The 16,037-nt window shown below is 33.1% G+C and overlaps 2 protein-coding genes across 2 annotated transcripts; one reads left to right on the top strand and one right to left on the bottom strand.

Annotated features, from left to right (window-relative positions):
* Positions 1 to 1,893: 1,893 nt before the first annotated feature.
* Positions 1,894 to 7,899, bottom strand: LOC131660884 (uroporphyrinogen-III synthase, chloroplastic). Its single transcript, XM_058930243.1, has 9 exons — positions 7,612 to 7,899; positions 6,332 to 6,419; positions 5,775 to 5,841; positions 4,970 to 5,088; positions 4,393 to 4,485; positions 4,236 to 4,291; positions 3,622 to 3,707; positions 3,187 to 3,318; positions 1,894 to 2,648 (listed from the first exon to the last, which is right to left on the bottom strand). Exons 1-9 carry the CDS (start codon positions 7,828 to 7,830, stop codon positions 2,594 to 2,596), a joined length of 915 nt encoding a protein of 304 aa, XP_058786226.1. The 5' UTR covers positions 7,831 to 7,899; the 3' UTR covers positions 1,894 to 2,593.
* Positions 7,900 to 12,810: 4,911 nt separating this feature from the next.
* Positions 12,811 to 14,079, top strand: LOC131655335 (uncharacterized). Its single transcript, XM_058925220.1, has 2 exons — positions 12,811 to 12,962; positions 14,022 to 14,079. The coding sequence occupies exons 1-2, from the start codon at positions 12,811 to 12,813 to the stop codon at positions 14,077 to 14,079; spliced, it is 210 nt and encodes a 69-aa protein (XP_058781203.1).
* The last annotated feature ends 1,958 nt before the right edge of the window (positions 14,080 to 16,037 follow it).

Here is a 16,037-nt window from a genome sequence, read left to right as displayed (position 1 = left end):
GTAGTTGAGAAGATATGAAGAAAAAGCTAAAGCTTGTGTTTCAAACATGTAAGCCCTTATGTCCTCATCTACCACCACATGATTGTGACTCCAAATCACAAATTCACGTTTGATGTTATATGCTAAAGCTTTTAACTTTTTTCATTTAAAGAAAATGAGATGATTTTTTTGTTTTCCCTTTTACAATTTTAAGATTTTAGAGGTGATGTTATTAACTAAATGTTGGTTCTGCGGTAGACAAAATTAATTTTGATAGAATTAATTTTGAGTGAGAAGATGATTATCCTCCTTAATTTTTTCTTTTAGTTTGTTGTATTGGGACACGTCATCTACTATGTTTATTGGATAACTAGAATGTAAGAATTAGTCCAAACGGATGAATTCCAATTTGACGACCTAATACGGACTTTTAGACGGCCACGCGACCCATTTTGGACGACATATAACTTCGCGGAGCAAATCTCCCTCCCTCTGCCAATTTGTTGGACATTCCATATTCTTTCATGGATTATCCCTTCATACAGTCTAATAAAATTATATCGGTACACAGTCTCTCAAGTACGAGGGCTTGAAAAAGGACAAAGTGATTAATCCGAACAAATGTAATTTATGTTTGCGCGAGACTTAGATAGTCTAGTCCCTTGGAAAAGACTTTAAGTCAAGTCTATCAAGCGAAACTTTAAGTCGATTCTCCGAGACAATATTTTAAGTTGAGTCCCTCATGAGAGACTTTAAGCCAAATCCTTTAAATCAAGCCCTTTGGGCGAGACTTTAAGTTGAATCCCTCAGACGAGACTTTAAATAAAATCTCGCATGAGGGACTCGACTTAAAGTCAAGTCCCTCAAACAAAACTTTATGTTGAGTCTCTCACTCGAGACTTTATAAAGACGATTTTATCTAACTCTTAAGCCCTTGATTTTGTTTTGTTGCCCCGTAAGAGGTATTCTACAATATCGCCCTTTAGAGCCTTATAATGAAAATGTTTAGAGCTTATAGTAATTTTCCCTTTTTAATTCGAACTTCCCTCTTCATAAGTTTCGAGGCGTATTCCTTTATGTCGTCTTGATTGCCTTTCATGGGGTCAGCCTTGCATAGGGCCATCATTGTTGTGGGCAAATTGAATTTGCTTTGGCGACTATTCCAATAGTAAGATATCCGATAAGGCAGAAAATGTCCTTTAGCGAAGATCTATTGTATTATAATCCTGTAAGCCAATAAGAATCCTTTAGTGAAAGTTTAACGCAAAATTCCCTTGTAAAGTGACAAGTATCTTTCAGTGAATGTCCAAAGATCTATTGTATTATAATCTTGTAAGCCAATAAGAAATTCCCTTGTAAAGTGACAAGTATCTTTCGTGAATGTCCAAAGATCTATTGTATTATAATCTTGTAAGCCAATAAGAATCCTTTAGTGAAAGTTTGATGCAGAATTGCCTTGTAGAGTGACAAGTATCCTTGAGTGAAAGTCTAAGTATCCTTCGATGAATGTTCACCGTAAAATTAATTCATAAGACAGTAAAGATCCTTCACTAAAGTTTTGCATAGAATTGTCTCGTAATCATTGGAGGTGTTATCTTAACTTTATAACAAAAACAAGAATTTTAAAATGCTATTTTGTTTTAAATTTTAGAAGAAAACTCTTTTAAAGTTAAACAAAAATTAACTCAATCTTTTTAAATTTTATATTTCAACTTCTCGGATGTCGTACCACTTACAAAATTAGATCATGGATGTAAGGCACTATTTTGGCACAAGGAAAGAAAAAAGAAATAAAACTTAACATTATAAAAATGAGTAATAGCCTAATACTGAAAAAAATGACTATCTAAACTTATAACCACTTTAACAAACATAATTTGTCGTTTTATTAACTGAGTTCGACAATTTTGTAAAATAAAAGAGAAAAACAAAGAATAATCCAAGGTTAAGAGATACTATAGCTCCAAATTTTGTTGCATCTTATTTTAGATCAAAAATACCATCTATCCAAAATTATGCACTTGCAATCTTGACACAATGTTGTATTTGGATATTGTCCTTTTCACTATATAACCGTGTGGCAACAGAAGAAAATTTGTCACCTTCTATTGTGTTTTTTTACTTGGCGCATGGTTTTATCAAATATGCAATTTTACTGTGTTTCACCATAACTAGAAAACTCCACTCACTCTTATCATTTGAAGTTTCAGTTTAAACAAATCTCCAAGCAAGTTCCTTCGTTCTTTTAATTCCTTGCGATTTTGGCACGCCCTGTGTATTTTATCTCAGTCTTTCTTATGATCAAACTCTAGTTTAAAGCTGAATGGCTGAACTACTGCAGTCTCAATTCAACCAGGATTGAACCAGACATCTCCAACCCAGACATCTTCATAGTGGCACCTTGAGTGCTCAATTGAATAGGTAGTAAATAAATAGAGGTATAATATTTACATGATGGGAATTATTTACTACTGGTACATGATATAACCTCAGAAGTCTCGAGAATACAGCTGAACAGAGAAAGTAAACCCATCCTCAATGCAATAAATGAATCAAATACTCTACATAAAGAAACAGCTGGAAACACCTTCAGGTTGCTATGATGGGCAGAGAACTACCTCAATAATTCATCATAGGATCCTAATGCTTCAAGGATGCTCTCCACCCAGCTGTCAGAGAAAGAAGATTGTTAAAGAACTTCAAATCAGTCTAAAAAATAAATAAATAAACTAACATTGGAGAATACTAATATTAAAAAAATAAAAAGCTGCTTTCAAAATGTATTGAAAATAAAATGCCACAAATGGGCGATTGCCATGTATAATGATTAATAATAAACATGAACCATGTGATAAATAATTTCCATATAGCTTTTTTGCAGGGTGAAATTTCCATATAGGTAAGTGAAATCCGATAGTTTGTGATCCTCTGGTGTAGATTTGAAAGTAATCGAGTTGGTAAAAAGCCATGGAAATGATTATTCATGTTTTTATAAAGTAGGTAAGTTATTAAAACTTGAGTCACTCTTAAGTGGTGAAAGTTGCATTTTTCAGAAATAGAAGAGGAAAATCTTCTCTATTTGAGTTGTGACAACTGTCCAGACAGAGAACACTCTTAGCATATACATAACAGGTATTGAATACTTTATGAAGAGAATTATCACAAGAAAACCCCAAAAGTATTCTCAAAGGAGGATTTGTAATTTACCCTTCAAGGCCTGGTTGTGTTGGGTGGTACACATTTTTGAAGCCTAATCTTCTTGACATTGCAGCAGTTGTCTCACCAATGCATGCAACATAATTGCTCCAGTCAGAATCTGAAAGGAGATTCTTCCATGCCCTGTTGCGGCAGAATATATGAACTAGGTCAATTGTCTCAGGAAAAAACATCAGTGGGTAAATACTAAATAATATAGAACTTTCTAAGGAAATTCCCTACTAATTTCTAAAGTGAAAATAAGAATATAAAGCAAGCTTTTCAAGACTTTTATAACCGCAAGAGTCATTTAGACGCTTAACTAAGGTACAAAACAGCATCACAGTTAGTTTGCACGGAAGAGATAAATTTCTGCAGATTTTTGAAATGGGTGTAAAATATTAAAATACCAAAAGGCAAAAGGGGAAGGGGAAAAAAAGAACGCACCGAATTGCAGATGGTGAAGCTACTGTAACAACAGGGGCAGCAAGTGCTTGCTTTAGAACCATCTGGTCAACATGTTGAACTGGTACCTGACAGCTAAGTTAGAATTAGTGGTAACAGTAAATATCTGACATATATAACCATAAATAGTCCAAACTAATCGTTCCCAGGTGCGGGAAATAGTTCGCTATGACCAAAGCTAGAAAACCATTCGCAATCAAACTTTTTCGGAAATGACAATTAACATAAGCTATTGATGCTGGTGTAGAAATATATGCATGCCCAGTATTCTAAAATTGTAAAATGCTACATAAAATGAATAAATATAAGGGAAAAATTGTATGAAAGGGAAACAATTTCAAGCTTTTGTAACATTTTCCTTGAAACAGCATTACGTGACACACTTAACAAATACATCATAGCTGGAAAATAATTTTCATAAACATAACTTCCAAACAGACCACGAAACATATTATAAGGAATGAATCATTATTTACACTACATAATTTAACTCGGCTAATTATACAAAACACAAATCAAATGTGCTTGCGAGAAAAACTTGTATTGGACCATATTTTCTGGAAAAACAAGAGGACAGCGAGACTAAAATATTATACCGTTGTATATGTATTCATCCTAGTAACTTCAAATCCGCGATCTGAAAGCCCTTCCTCTGTTTATGTAATATCACAACTATGAGAATATCAAAACTCAAGTAATAACTATAAAATAGTGAATGCTGTTTTTTCAAAGCAGCAAGAACGTTTCACATACCAATCTCATTGCTAGCCTTTGCTGAAGCAGGATATAGAATGGTGGTTTTATTTCCGATTTTGGGAAGCTCTATAGCCAAAACTTTTCCGGTTGCTGAAAATATCAAATCCTTAACAAGTCACTTACTAAAAACAAGCTTCAATCTCGTTACTATCATACTTCATACTAATTAACAATATGATCACCTACTGACATAATGATAAAGATGGTTTGACAATATTCACATTCTCCAATGCAAAATTCTGGTAGTAACCCTAGTGATTCACAGCACAATCAAAGTAAAAGCAAGTCCTTATTTTACCTATCTGGATGCATATCTTGGAACTATTGTTGTAGCATATATTCCTTGAATACCCACAAAATAATCGAAAGATATAGGATATTACTTTCTAACATCACTCTCGTATTGACTAAAACACGTGTGAGTCCCTTACTTTGGAAATAGATCTCACATATAGTGGTAAGACCCACATGTGGTTTACCCAATAAAAGAGTGAGTGCTAAAAAGAGTGTTGAAAAGAGAAACTAGAGATATCAATGTAGGAGCCATTAAAATTCAGTCTAGAAACATGGATACCTTTTGATGGTGAAAAGGCAACATCAAGTGATTTGTTTGAAGACTGCAAAGCCTCCTTGAAAATGCTTGCAGTACCTGATCCAACAACACCTATTCTGGCGCGAGGCATCCCAGCAGTTCTAAGGACAATAATTAAGACTGAGCTAATCAATTGTTAGACAATTAAGAGCTCCACAAAATTATATAAAGTTCTTTGTATTTCTGAATCTGACCAACTATAAACCGCATCAACAAATTAGACCACAACAATTAAAAACATTATTAATATTCAACAAATTGACATTTTCATCTTTAACAACTAATGCACGAGTTAGATTGAAGATGAATGACAATTGGATAACATATTACCATAATCATTAAAATGGTATAAAACTTTCATTAGAGAAAAGAAAGGGCAAAGATGACAACTCACAGAAGAAAAATAACAAATTATGAAGCAGAACATCAACAACCTGTTCAAATTTTAGACAAACCTCATGATTGATAAATTAACTTTGGAGGGGTGCATGTTTGGCTTGCACTCCACAATAACCCAAAGTTAATTTTGAAGGGGAACATGATTTGCTAAAAACAAATCAAAAAATCATTTGAATGTAACTAATGAATTAGTTAGCTTTAAATATTGAATTTTCAGAAGTAATTCACCGAAAATACATTCAAAATCATTTGAAGACAACTAATGGTAACTTCTGTACAAATGTATTACTTCGATTGAAATTTGAATTTTCAGACATAATTGCTCTAAATAACATTCTACTCAAGCTTTTCTTTTACACAATTTACCCAATCAAACCTAAACCCTTACTTCCATGCCTCCAGAAAGACTGAACCAGCCTCCGGAGAAGTTATGATAACCCAATCAAATGCATTATCTGCCAGAATCAAGAATCATTGGAAGAAATTAATGGGTGAAAAGTGATAAAGCATTCATAATAAGCATGACGTTGAAAGCTCCATTTGTGCTATCATGTGTAACAAAAAAGATATCAGAGATATAACATGTAAATGACTTTTTAAGTTTAAAAAGAACATCTTGGATTTACAAATTCCATATTTCTCCATGCTATTCCGATTTAGATATCGATCCATATAAAGGAACCATATACCATGAGAGAAAACCATTTGTGATGGGAAATAGCTTATCAGCCTCTGATATGATATTGTGTCATCAACTTTACATAGAATTCAGAAGTGACACCTCTGCATCATCTTCCCATCAAACACATATAAATTTTATTCTAAAAGTTTGCCAGGAAAAGATAATAAAATCATATAATATATGTACTAGATTAAAAAAACATAACAACTTTTACATCACAAAATAATTAAATGTTGAAGACATTGGTTTATCCAAGAGCTTACCACTTAATGCACAAGGAAGCCTGTCAAAATCCGGTCCCCGTAGGTGCTCAATGAGTGGAAGCTCCAAACAACTGATTTCATGTTTGGCCTGCACTTGACATTGGAATTATCACAATAATTTCAGTGAATAAGATCAGTCAAACTTAATCTTACAACTGCAGGTATCATTTGAATCCTCCTTCTCATTTTATTGACATAAGCTAAGTTAATTGATCATCTCAATGCAAGTTTGCCCCCCTCTCCCTTTGTTTGGGAGTTTGGAAGGGTGAGTACTCCCCACACCGATATGGGGTGTCATAAAAAATGCTTTGTGGCAGGATTTTTAATATATTTTCAAATTCATTACTTCTTTTTATAATACTTACAGAAAAAAAACTACTCATGTTGTTTCATCTCACTCCTTTCAAAAACACTCTAAAAAACTGTGAGGGATTCCCTTGTGTTTCCCTTCCTCTCCTTCTCCCAAAGTCCTACTATAACATATTCCTTCAAACTCTCAATGATTTGATTATTTTTTAGGTTTATCCTTTTTCAAAATCCCTCTCAGTACATTTTTGTATTGTACACTTTTAGAGGCAATTCAAAGTTCAAACACACACTTAGTAAATGGAATAGACCTACTAGCATAGAACTCTATAAAAAGAAAGGAAAACCAAATCATCATACAGAAAGTGATATTTAAGTATTTATTACTCCATGTAGTTCTATTTATAAGAGAAAGTTTACTTTTCAAAGTATCCGAATAATCAATGTATTTGGTCTATTATATTGATTATTCAATGAATTTGAAAAGTAAAATTTATCTTATAAATAGGACCGGAGGTAGTATTGAGTAACCGGTCTAGGTTATGAATTTCAAATAGGGAAGTCCCAAGTAAAAATTCTCTTCAACCCATCCATAAAACACTAAATCACCTATGTTTATACAAACCTAATGCGATCTAAACACATGATATGCACAAATTTTTCTGTATTAAAATATTTTTTATTATTAAAAATTTTAAACATAGAAACATAACAAAATAGATAAAAATGTTACAATATCAACATTAATTCAAACCTTTCATCGAACATGTAAATGACAAAATATCATTCAGTTTATTAAAAAAAAAAAAACTGATAGAATCCTAACATGTGAAAGCGAGATCAAGCAAAAACATATCAGACTTGCATGTAATCAGAAAAATAAAGCATGTATAGTTAGTTTGAGTTAAAGGCGTTAAAATCAAGCATAATGTAATATAATGCGGTAGAGAAAGTGGAATTGTTAAAGTGAGTACCAGAGCGTTGATAAGCTTGGAGTTTTTGCCGCGTTCTCTGGTGACGACGACTTTGGGAGTGAGATTGGAAGTGGTGGCGAAAGTGAAAGTGGAATTGGAATCGGTTGCGGAGGAAGCGGGATGAGCGATTGGTGGAGAAACGGTGAAGAATGGTTGCCGGTGAAGTTGAAGACGAGGAGAGGGGGGAGAGCAGAGAGGGGAGACAGAAAACTTTGCCATTGAAACGTGTTGGGAGAAGATACCTCTCCCACTCCAGCTGTTATTATCATATCAATTACACTGCCTTTTTTTATTTTTTGGTACTATTTTATTTTATTTTATGATGTAAAAGGAAAGTAAAATGAAAAAGTTATAACACGTTGCAGCACTGACATAAGACAACACGACGAAACCACGAAAAGGCCCTTTTAATTAAATAATTAGTTAAGTAATCTATAAATAATGTTTTTACATTAAAGTACTATGGTTATGATCTTATAATTAATTTTTGAGAGATTGCTTATTACACCTAGTCGTGTTCACTCATTTTAGGAAAAAATATAAAAATATAATTTGGAATGAGGTTTGAATAATATTAGAAAATTTCTCAACCAACCTCATGGATTTCTTACATAGCACAGGAATTTTCATTTTTGCTTTCAGCTTTTGTAAATGGATCTCTGGAAGCGTAATATACTGGTACATATTAGAAGAAAATACACATAAAATCAGTTCAGGAATTATTCCGTAGATGCATCTACGGAATGCTCTTAGCGTCGCATTATTTCGTAAATGCATCTACGAGAGTGTCTGATATAGTTTGAACCAGCATGATCACTCCCTTCATTGTTTCATTTCTCCAAACACCACATACTCCACACCCTAAAAACCCTAATTCATCAATACCTTATGTCACTCCAAGACTCAAATTTTTTGGTGCAACAAATCAAAGGGAGCTAGAAGAGTCTGAATTTCAGGTAAATAATCACTTTCAACCACTACATTGTTCACATTATCAATCATTTTCTGTGCAAAAATGTAACGTAGCTTCCGTAGATGGATCTACGGAACGTGTTAAGGAAGAACACTTTCGTAGATGGATCTACGGAATAGTCCCTGCAGTTTTTTTCCAACATTTTTTAATTCTGTGTGATTTTTGACAAAATAGGTATGGTGCACCCAGATAATATTTCAAGTAAATTAGCTTCTTTAGTCGATGTTAGTGTGAGTATCGATGAGGTGGTCGCAAATGTGGTAGATGTCGGAGGTGACTTTATTAACAAGCACGACTTTGATGATCGTGAAAGCATGAAAGCATGAAAGCATGACTCTATTAATCAATGGTCTTTTATGGTTCAAAATGCTTCTGTTCTTGTCTGCTTCCGTGGATGGATCCACGGAATTATTTCGTAGGTGTATCTACGGAACAAAGTAAACGTAAACAAAAAAAATGGGTGCTTCCGGAGATTTATCTACGGAAGCACGAGGGCAAATTTGTCAATTCGATGGTGCGCCTAAATGTTATGGGGTGGGGTAAGAATAATATTAATTCGCCGTAGAGTTTCCAGCAAAACATCTTATAAACTAAAGTAAAAAGTGTGGGTGAGAACTTTCAAATCTATTATTTTTTAATATTGCTCAAATTTTCTACAGTATTGCGTCTAATTCAAGAGTTGTATCAATCACAACTCAAGTTCATTCTATATAAGAGCTTACATTTCTCACATTTGGTAAGTTTTTTATTTCTCTTTTTTTTTTATTTGTGATACATGTATTATTAAATAGGTTTCTTAAGGTACATTACGTGGTAGCTACATTCATAGTTAGGTAGTTTATTGAGGTAGGCATTTACATTTAGAGCATAGGGTATGAGACGTTTCTGTATCTTTTTCATTGTGTTTCATGAAAATACGGAGGTGCACTTTTGTATTTTGTCTAAATTTGATTTTTCAAAAATATGGAAGTGCACTTCCTATTTAAGCTGCATTGGTTGATTTTGAATGTCTTTCATCTAGGTTTGATTAGTCTATTTTGTCTGGTTTAATCATAGATATAATGGTTGACAACCAAGATCTGTTAAGGCACGAGAGACTGTCCCAACATGTATTTGTTCACAGAGAGAGCTAGACCATCGCAACCATTGGTTGGTGCTAGTTCATTTGATGTGGAAGCGTCCACTTCTGGAATTTAAGTGTTTCCGACTTCGCCTTCCTGAAGAAAAGTGTCACCTGATATTGCCCCAAAATCCCCCACCAGTCTATGTTGATGCACCTGTTGCTGATGATGTGGTTCCTGAAATATTTGGAGGTGGCCCCTATGATACTTCACTATTGGTTTTGTATGCAAACTATGTTGTTAGGCACGTGTGGGATGGAGAAGTAATGTGTGTGTGTGTGTGAGTGTATTAATTTTTTGAAACACATGTGTTATAATATTTGAACTTTCTGACGATGGTATATTTTTTTGTAGTATCTTGATGCTTTAATATGCATCAATCATGGTAAAAATATTGCGAAGCTCCAATAGTCTGAGGAACAATAGTTTCATGATGTCATGCATCTATCTGGGCTGCAAGATTTATGCATGGTATGATGTTAGCTTTCATTGAGAGATGTCACTCAGAGACGTCGTATTTTCATCTTCTACATGGTGAGATGTCCATCACACTAGATGAAATGTCATTCTTGTCACATCTTCCAATCATGGGAAGATTATAAGACCACTCCATAATGACCAAGCCTAATGCACTAGACATAATAGTGACCTATTTGGGAGTTGGCCCAGGTGATACCTAAAATGAGATGGATGACATCATATGGAATTATTCTATATTTGCATTTTTGCGGAAGTGAAGGATGATGGTGATGATGCATGGTTTTTACATCACAGAGCATGTGCATTGAGGTCATACCTAATATATTTGGTTGACATGATATGGACAAAAATGCTTATTAAATCGATGTGGCTTATCTTAGATACTTCATTAACTTCGAGTAGATTCATGATGCCCAAATAGAAGGAGTTGATTTTGATGAAACTTTTTCTCATGTTGCTTGATTGGAATCCATCATATTGTTGCTAGGAATATCTTGCCTCTTGAAATTAAAGTTATATCAAATAGGTGTTAAAATTTTATTTCTTAACATATTCTTGAATTAAGAAGTGTATGTTGAACAACCTAAAGGGTTCATCGGTCTTGGTTCACCAAATAATTTGTACAAGCTTAAGAAGACACTTTATGGGTTGAAACAAGCTCCAAGAGTTCGGTATGAACGTCTCAATGAACTTCTCACAAAAAATGGATATATTAGAGGGGGAATCGGCAAAACCCTATTTTTCAAGAAAGAAGAAGGAAAGTTCATGATAACTCAGATTTACGTGGATCATATTGTGTTTGGAGAAATGTCAAGCAAGATGTTATAACATTTTGATCAGTAAACACAATCAGCATTCAAGATGTATTTGGTAGGTGAACTTAATCACTTCCTTGGTTTCCATGCTAAACAAATGAAATATGGTATGTTTGGGTCCCAAAGTAAGTATGCTAAGAAGATTGTGAAAAAGGATGATCTTGAGAATGCAAGACACAAGCGTACTTCTGCTGCCATTTATGTCAAGCTCACTAAATGATAGGTCGCAAGTATACAACTATATCAATGTATTATAAAAAATATCATATCCACATAGACCAATTGACAAGTATTGTTATCAATTGCTTCTATGTTTATCCAAGGCTATGCGAAAAACTTGATTTTGTGTGAAAAAGGAAATAATTAATTTAATTCAATAATAATAAGAGACAGAAACAATGATTCATATTTATCCATTTTATTCATGTAAAATGAAGCACCTAATCATAATTAGAACTTTGTTATCTATAGAAAATAATAAACTAGTGTTGACGACCACTTTTGTCGGTGCGTCACCAGACCTTAAACCCACAAAATACCGCATTTCACAGTGTAAATATATTAAGTTTAAAAATTCTTGTACAAGTTGAAAATAGTTTATTGATTAATTTATAGATGCGTTCACTATCTTTAAATTAAAATTTTGAATATCAAGGTCGGATACTGTTTCCACCATTTCGACGTGTAAATGGTATCTCGGTGCTTCTACTTTCGTAGCATGCTCTTCTTTTCAAAATGGGAATTACAAAACAACATTGTAATTCTCATTACAATTAAGTAACTAAGCAATTGCATAAATTAAGTCGGTGAAATAGTCATCACGTTTCGGACTCTAAAATAGACTACTCAAATATATTAAATAAACATACAAAACATTCTTTTGATGGATTCATAATGACAAGTAGTAAAGAATAAAACCTTTAAATAATAGAAACTGAACTTGATATTAAATATGCTCCAAATAGAGATACTTTGATCCAACTATAACAATGAAGAATTGAATAAACAACAACAGAAAATAACTTGAAATCTTGCAGAAAACTAAGTTGCACTAAAACTCCAATGTATAATTTTTATGTTGAACCTAAATGTAAATATAGTGCAAATATACTCGGATGCTATTAAAATGGATTACAAGCTTATTTATAGAGAAATTCGCACTCCTAAAGTCCCAAAAATCGTATGGAATCATGGGCAAAACATGGAGAAAATGGGGCTAAATCGTAACTAAAAACTTAGAAAAATTGAGTCTAGGCATTATGGTGTATGACGGCCTACCCGTCATAACGTGTGAAAATACCGAGGCTAAGAAGATGAAGATGTTTATGAAGCTAAGTTCAAAGGACCATCTCGATGACCGAAGCAAAGAGCTGTTGTAAAAGTTGGAAAAAGATCTGTTTGGAAATTAAGTGTTGTCTAGTCATTGTTTGTATTTTGTCACTTTATGTCTTGCATTATTACTATATTTGTTTGTATCTTATCACTTTATGTCTTGCATTATTATTGTCATTGTTTGTATTTTGTTACTTTATTGTATTGCATTATTTGTTTGGAAATTAAGTGTTGTCAAGTCATTGTTTGTATTTTGTCACTTTGTGTCTTATATACTATTTAACTTCATTGCATTATTCGTTTGGAGTCTGTCCATTTCAACCACTCAATCTGATTTCTATTATTATAAATTATTTAACTACATTGCAATATTTGTTTGGAGTCCGTCCATTTCAACCAATCAATTTCTTATAAATGGGGGCTCATTCTTCCATTGATGTATCAACACCAAAAATCTCATATTACTAAAAAAATATCAATGGCTTCATCAGAATTTCCTTTTGATATCGAAGCTTACAAAAGGCAGTTTGAAATTGAAGAGAGGTATATCGTCAACCGGTTCAGGGAGCAAAGGAACCAAATAGAGGAAGAATATACACCTCGTGTCAAGAGAAAATATCTCAATAGAGATCATGCAGCGGCAAACCAAAGACTAATTGATGACTACTTTGCATAACAACCTACATATGACGATGCAATGTTTTGTCGGTGATTCCGGATGCGAAAACATGTGTTCCTTCAGATCGTTGAGGACCTATCTAGTAGTGACAACTACTTTACCCAAAGATTTGACGCAGCCAAAAAAGAAGGTATATCTCCAATAGCAAAATGTACCACGAGCATGCGAATGTTAGCATATGGTGTGGCGGCCGATGCGGTCGATGAATACATCAAAATAGGAGGTACTACAGCATTGGAGTGCTTGCGTAGATTCTGTAAAGGAATCATACATTTGTATGAGCCAGTGTATCTTAGAGCCCTAACTCAAGATGACCTGCAAAGAATACTGCATGTTAGTGAAATGCGGGGGTTCCCGTGGATGATTGGGAGTATTGATTGCATGCACTGGGAATGGAAAAATTGTCCTACAACATGGGAAGGTCAATTTACTCGGGGAGATAAGGGAACCACCACTGTTATTCTTGAAGCAGTTGCAACTTATGATCTATGGATTTGGCATGCCTTTTTTGGATATTCGGGCACATTGAACGATATAAACGTTTTAGATCGTTCACCCGTGTTCGATGATGTTGAACAGGGAAATACTCCAAGAGTGAACTTCTTTGTGAATCAACTTCCGTATAATATGGCATACTATCTTGTCGACGGTATCTACCCTTCATATTCAAATTTCGTTAAATCAATTAGACTTTCTCAAAGTGAACCAGATAAGTTATTTGCAAAATATCAGGAGGGATGTCGGAAGGACATTGAACGTGCATTTGGGGTGTTGTAGGCTCGATTTAAAATTATTCGTGAACTAGCCCGTTTGTGGGACATAGCCGATTTGGCTCTCATCATGAGGTCATGTATCATATTGCATAATATGATTGTTGAGGATGAACGAGATACATATGCTCAACATTGGACAGATTATGGTCAACTTGAGGCAAGTGGGTCTAGTACACCGGAGTCATTCTCAACCGAGGTGCTACCTGCATTTGCGAATCATGTGCGTGCTAGATCTGTAATGTGTGATTCACATGTACATCACGAATTGCAAAAAGATTTAGTCAAACACATATGAGCAAAGTTCGGAATATTTCATGATTAAATAGATTGTTTGTGGGTTGAGTCTATTGTACTAATTACGTTATGTGTGTTTCATTTTAGGTGTGTTGTGTGTTTAGTATATTGTATCGCATTTTAAGTTTTATGTAATTTTATTTGTTTTAATAATGACTATCCTATATTTTGTATTTATTACTTGCAAGGAAAAAAATTAATTAATAATATAAAATTAAAAAAATAAAATTAAAATGTTATTAAATTAGAAAAAAATTAAAATAAATTATTTAACTCTTAATTATTTTAATTTAATTTCAATCGATAATTATTATTAATATATAATCACAAAAATAAAAACATTAAAAAATGATAATATGAAATAAAAGTGGTGGGGTAGGGTGTTGAATTTTATTAAACAAAATCATTGTAGTAAGTAAAAATTGAATGTGTGTTAAATTATTAGATGAAAGAGAGAGATGATGATGTGGAGTGTAAAAAGTGAAAAAAGTAAGGTGTTAAATTTAGAAACCATTGTTGATATTCTTAGATGTAAGCACCCTTTACTTTTTGACAATGGACGAAGTGATTGGTTGGCATAAATATTAATAGAATTAGTTATGAAAGTTTATTTATTTAATATGGTGTGGCATAAATATCATTGAAAGAAGTTATTAGGTCGAATTTATGTCTCTCAAGTCCATCAATTCCAAGAAAAGTGCGCTGCAAAATGTTATTGGCAATAGTATTCTTAAAATGTTTCATATTCAAATTTATTTCCTTTTTTACGTTACGTGCCTCAAGCTACTCAAACATTCATCATTATTCTTTCCCTCTGAACCCCTTTCTCAACTCCTCATCCTAACGTTAAGTATGTCCATTAATCTTTATCTTAAAAATTTTCAACCATGGTATGCACCAGACAAGGGACAAACACACCCCGCAAGGAAAAGAAAATTGTTAAGAAAGAAAAAAAAACCAACCATGGAGCACAAGCTTATGGTTAACATGCATAGAGTAGAGTAAAGATGAAAGGATTAGTTCTTGAAAGGAAGGTCGATGGTCCAGCCGGAGGTCCTCCCACCATAGAACCATTGAAGGAAATTCTGAAGAAAGAAGTTGAAAAAGAAGGGTGATCTCACTACTTGAGTACCCTTAACAATGTCTGATATTATTAAAAAATGGAAATAAGATATTAATAATTCTTTGAAAGACAACAAGGAACCTAATACTCAATAGAATGCTATAGAACAACCATCAAAAGATGTTCTTAAGATTGCGCCTCTCCATATCGTCTTTCCCGAAATTGAACAAAGAAACCCTACTAAAATCTTCAAACCTTCTAAAGGTAGTGTTATTATGTCCAAAAGTGCGCCAAATCATATATATTTATAATATGTAAACTATTAAAGTCAATTCAATTATCCAAGGCGTCAACAGAAACATTCCTTATGGATTATCCATTCCTTAATTATTTCCCCTGCCCCCAACAAAAAACGGGTTTCCCCGGATCCGCCATGTTCCATCCGCATAAATTTTATATATATATATATATATATATATATATATATATATATATATATATATATATATATATATATATATATATATATATATATATATATATATATATATATATATATATATATATATATATATATTAAAAATATTTTTTTTCAATAACAATAAAAATAAAAATCAATAATTAAACTAAACAATTAATTATTTTAAGAATAATTATAATATTTGACAAATTTTAGTTAAACTATATTTTCAAAAATAAATAAATAATAATTCTAAGAAACATGATATTATAAAATTAAAAAGTGTAAATGAGTAATAAAATTAATTAAAAAAAAATTAATTGGCAGATGCGAGACGGTATTAGCATCCTCCATCCGCACCCCTAAATAAAAATTGGATTTTTCCCTAACCCGCCCCATTTAAATTAAATTTTCCACGTTAATTTTGAGACGGATT

This window comes from Vicia villosa, linkage group LG3, assembly GCF_029867415.1.
Source record: "Vicia villosa cultivar HV-30 ecotype Madison, WI linkage group LG3, Vvil1.0, whole genome shotgun sequence".
Lineage (NCBI taxonomy): Eukaryota > Viridiplantae > Streptophyta > Magnoliopsida > Fabales > Fabaceae > Vicia > Vicia villosa.
The sequence above is the reverse complement of the archived record's forward strand: the minus strand, read 5'-3'. Positions and strand labels throughout refer to the sequence as shown.

What these genes read in the sequence shown, in the direction of transcription:
- LOC131660884 (XM_058930243.1), bottom strand. Translation starts at nt 7,830, where the DNA reads ATGGCAAAGTTTTCTGTCTCCCCTCTCTGCTCTCCCCCCTCTCCTCGT. An exon ending in GGATGAATACATATACAACG is followed by an intron (nt 3,708 to 4,235) that starts GTATAATATTTT and finishes CTTAGCTGTCAG; the next exon opens with GTACCAGTTCAACATGTTGA. An exon ending in ACACAACCAGGCCTTGAAGG is followed by an intron (nt 2,649 to 3,186) that starts GTAAATTACAAA and finishes TTTCTCTGACAG; the next exon opens with CTGGGTGGAGAGCATCCTTG.
- LOC131655335 (XM_058925220.1), top strand. Translation starts at nt 12,811, where the DNA reads ATGGCTTCATCAGAATTTCCTTTTGATATCGAAGCTTACAAAAGGCAG. An exon ending in AGAAAATATCTCAATAGAGA is followed by an intron (nt 12,963 to 14,021) that starts TCATGCAGCGGC and finishes TGCTAGATCTGT; the next exon opens with AATGTGTGATTCACATGTAC.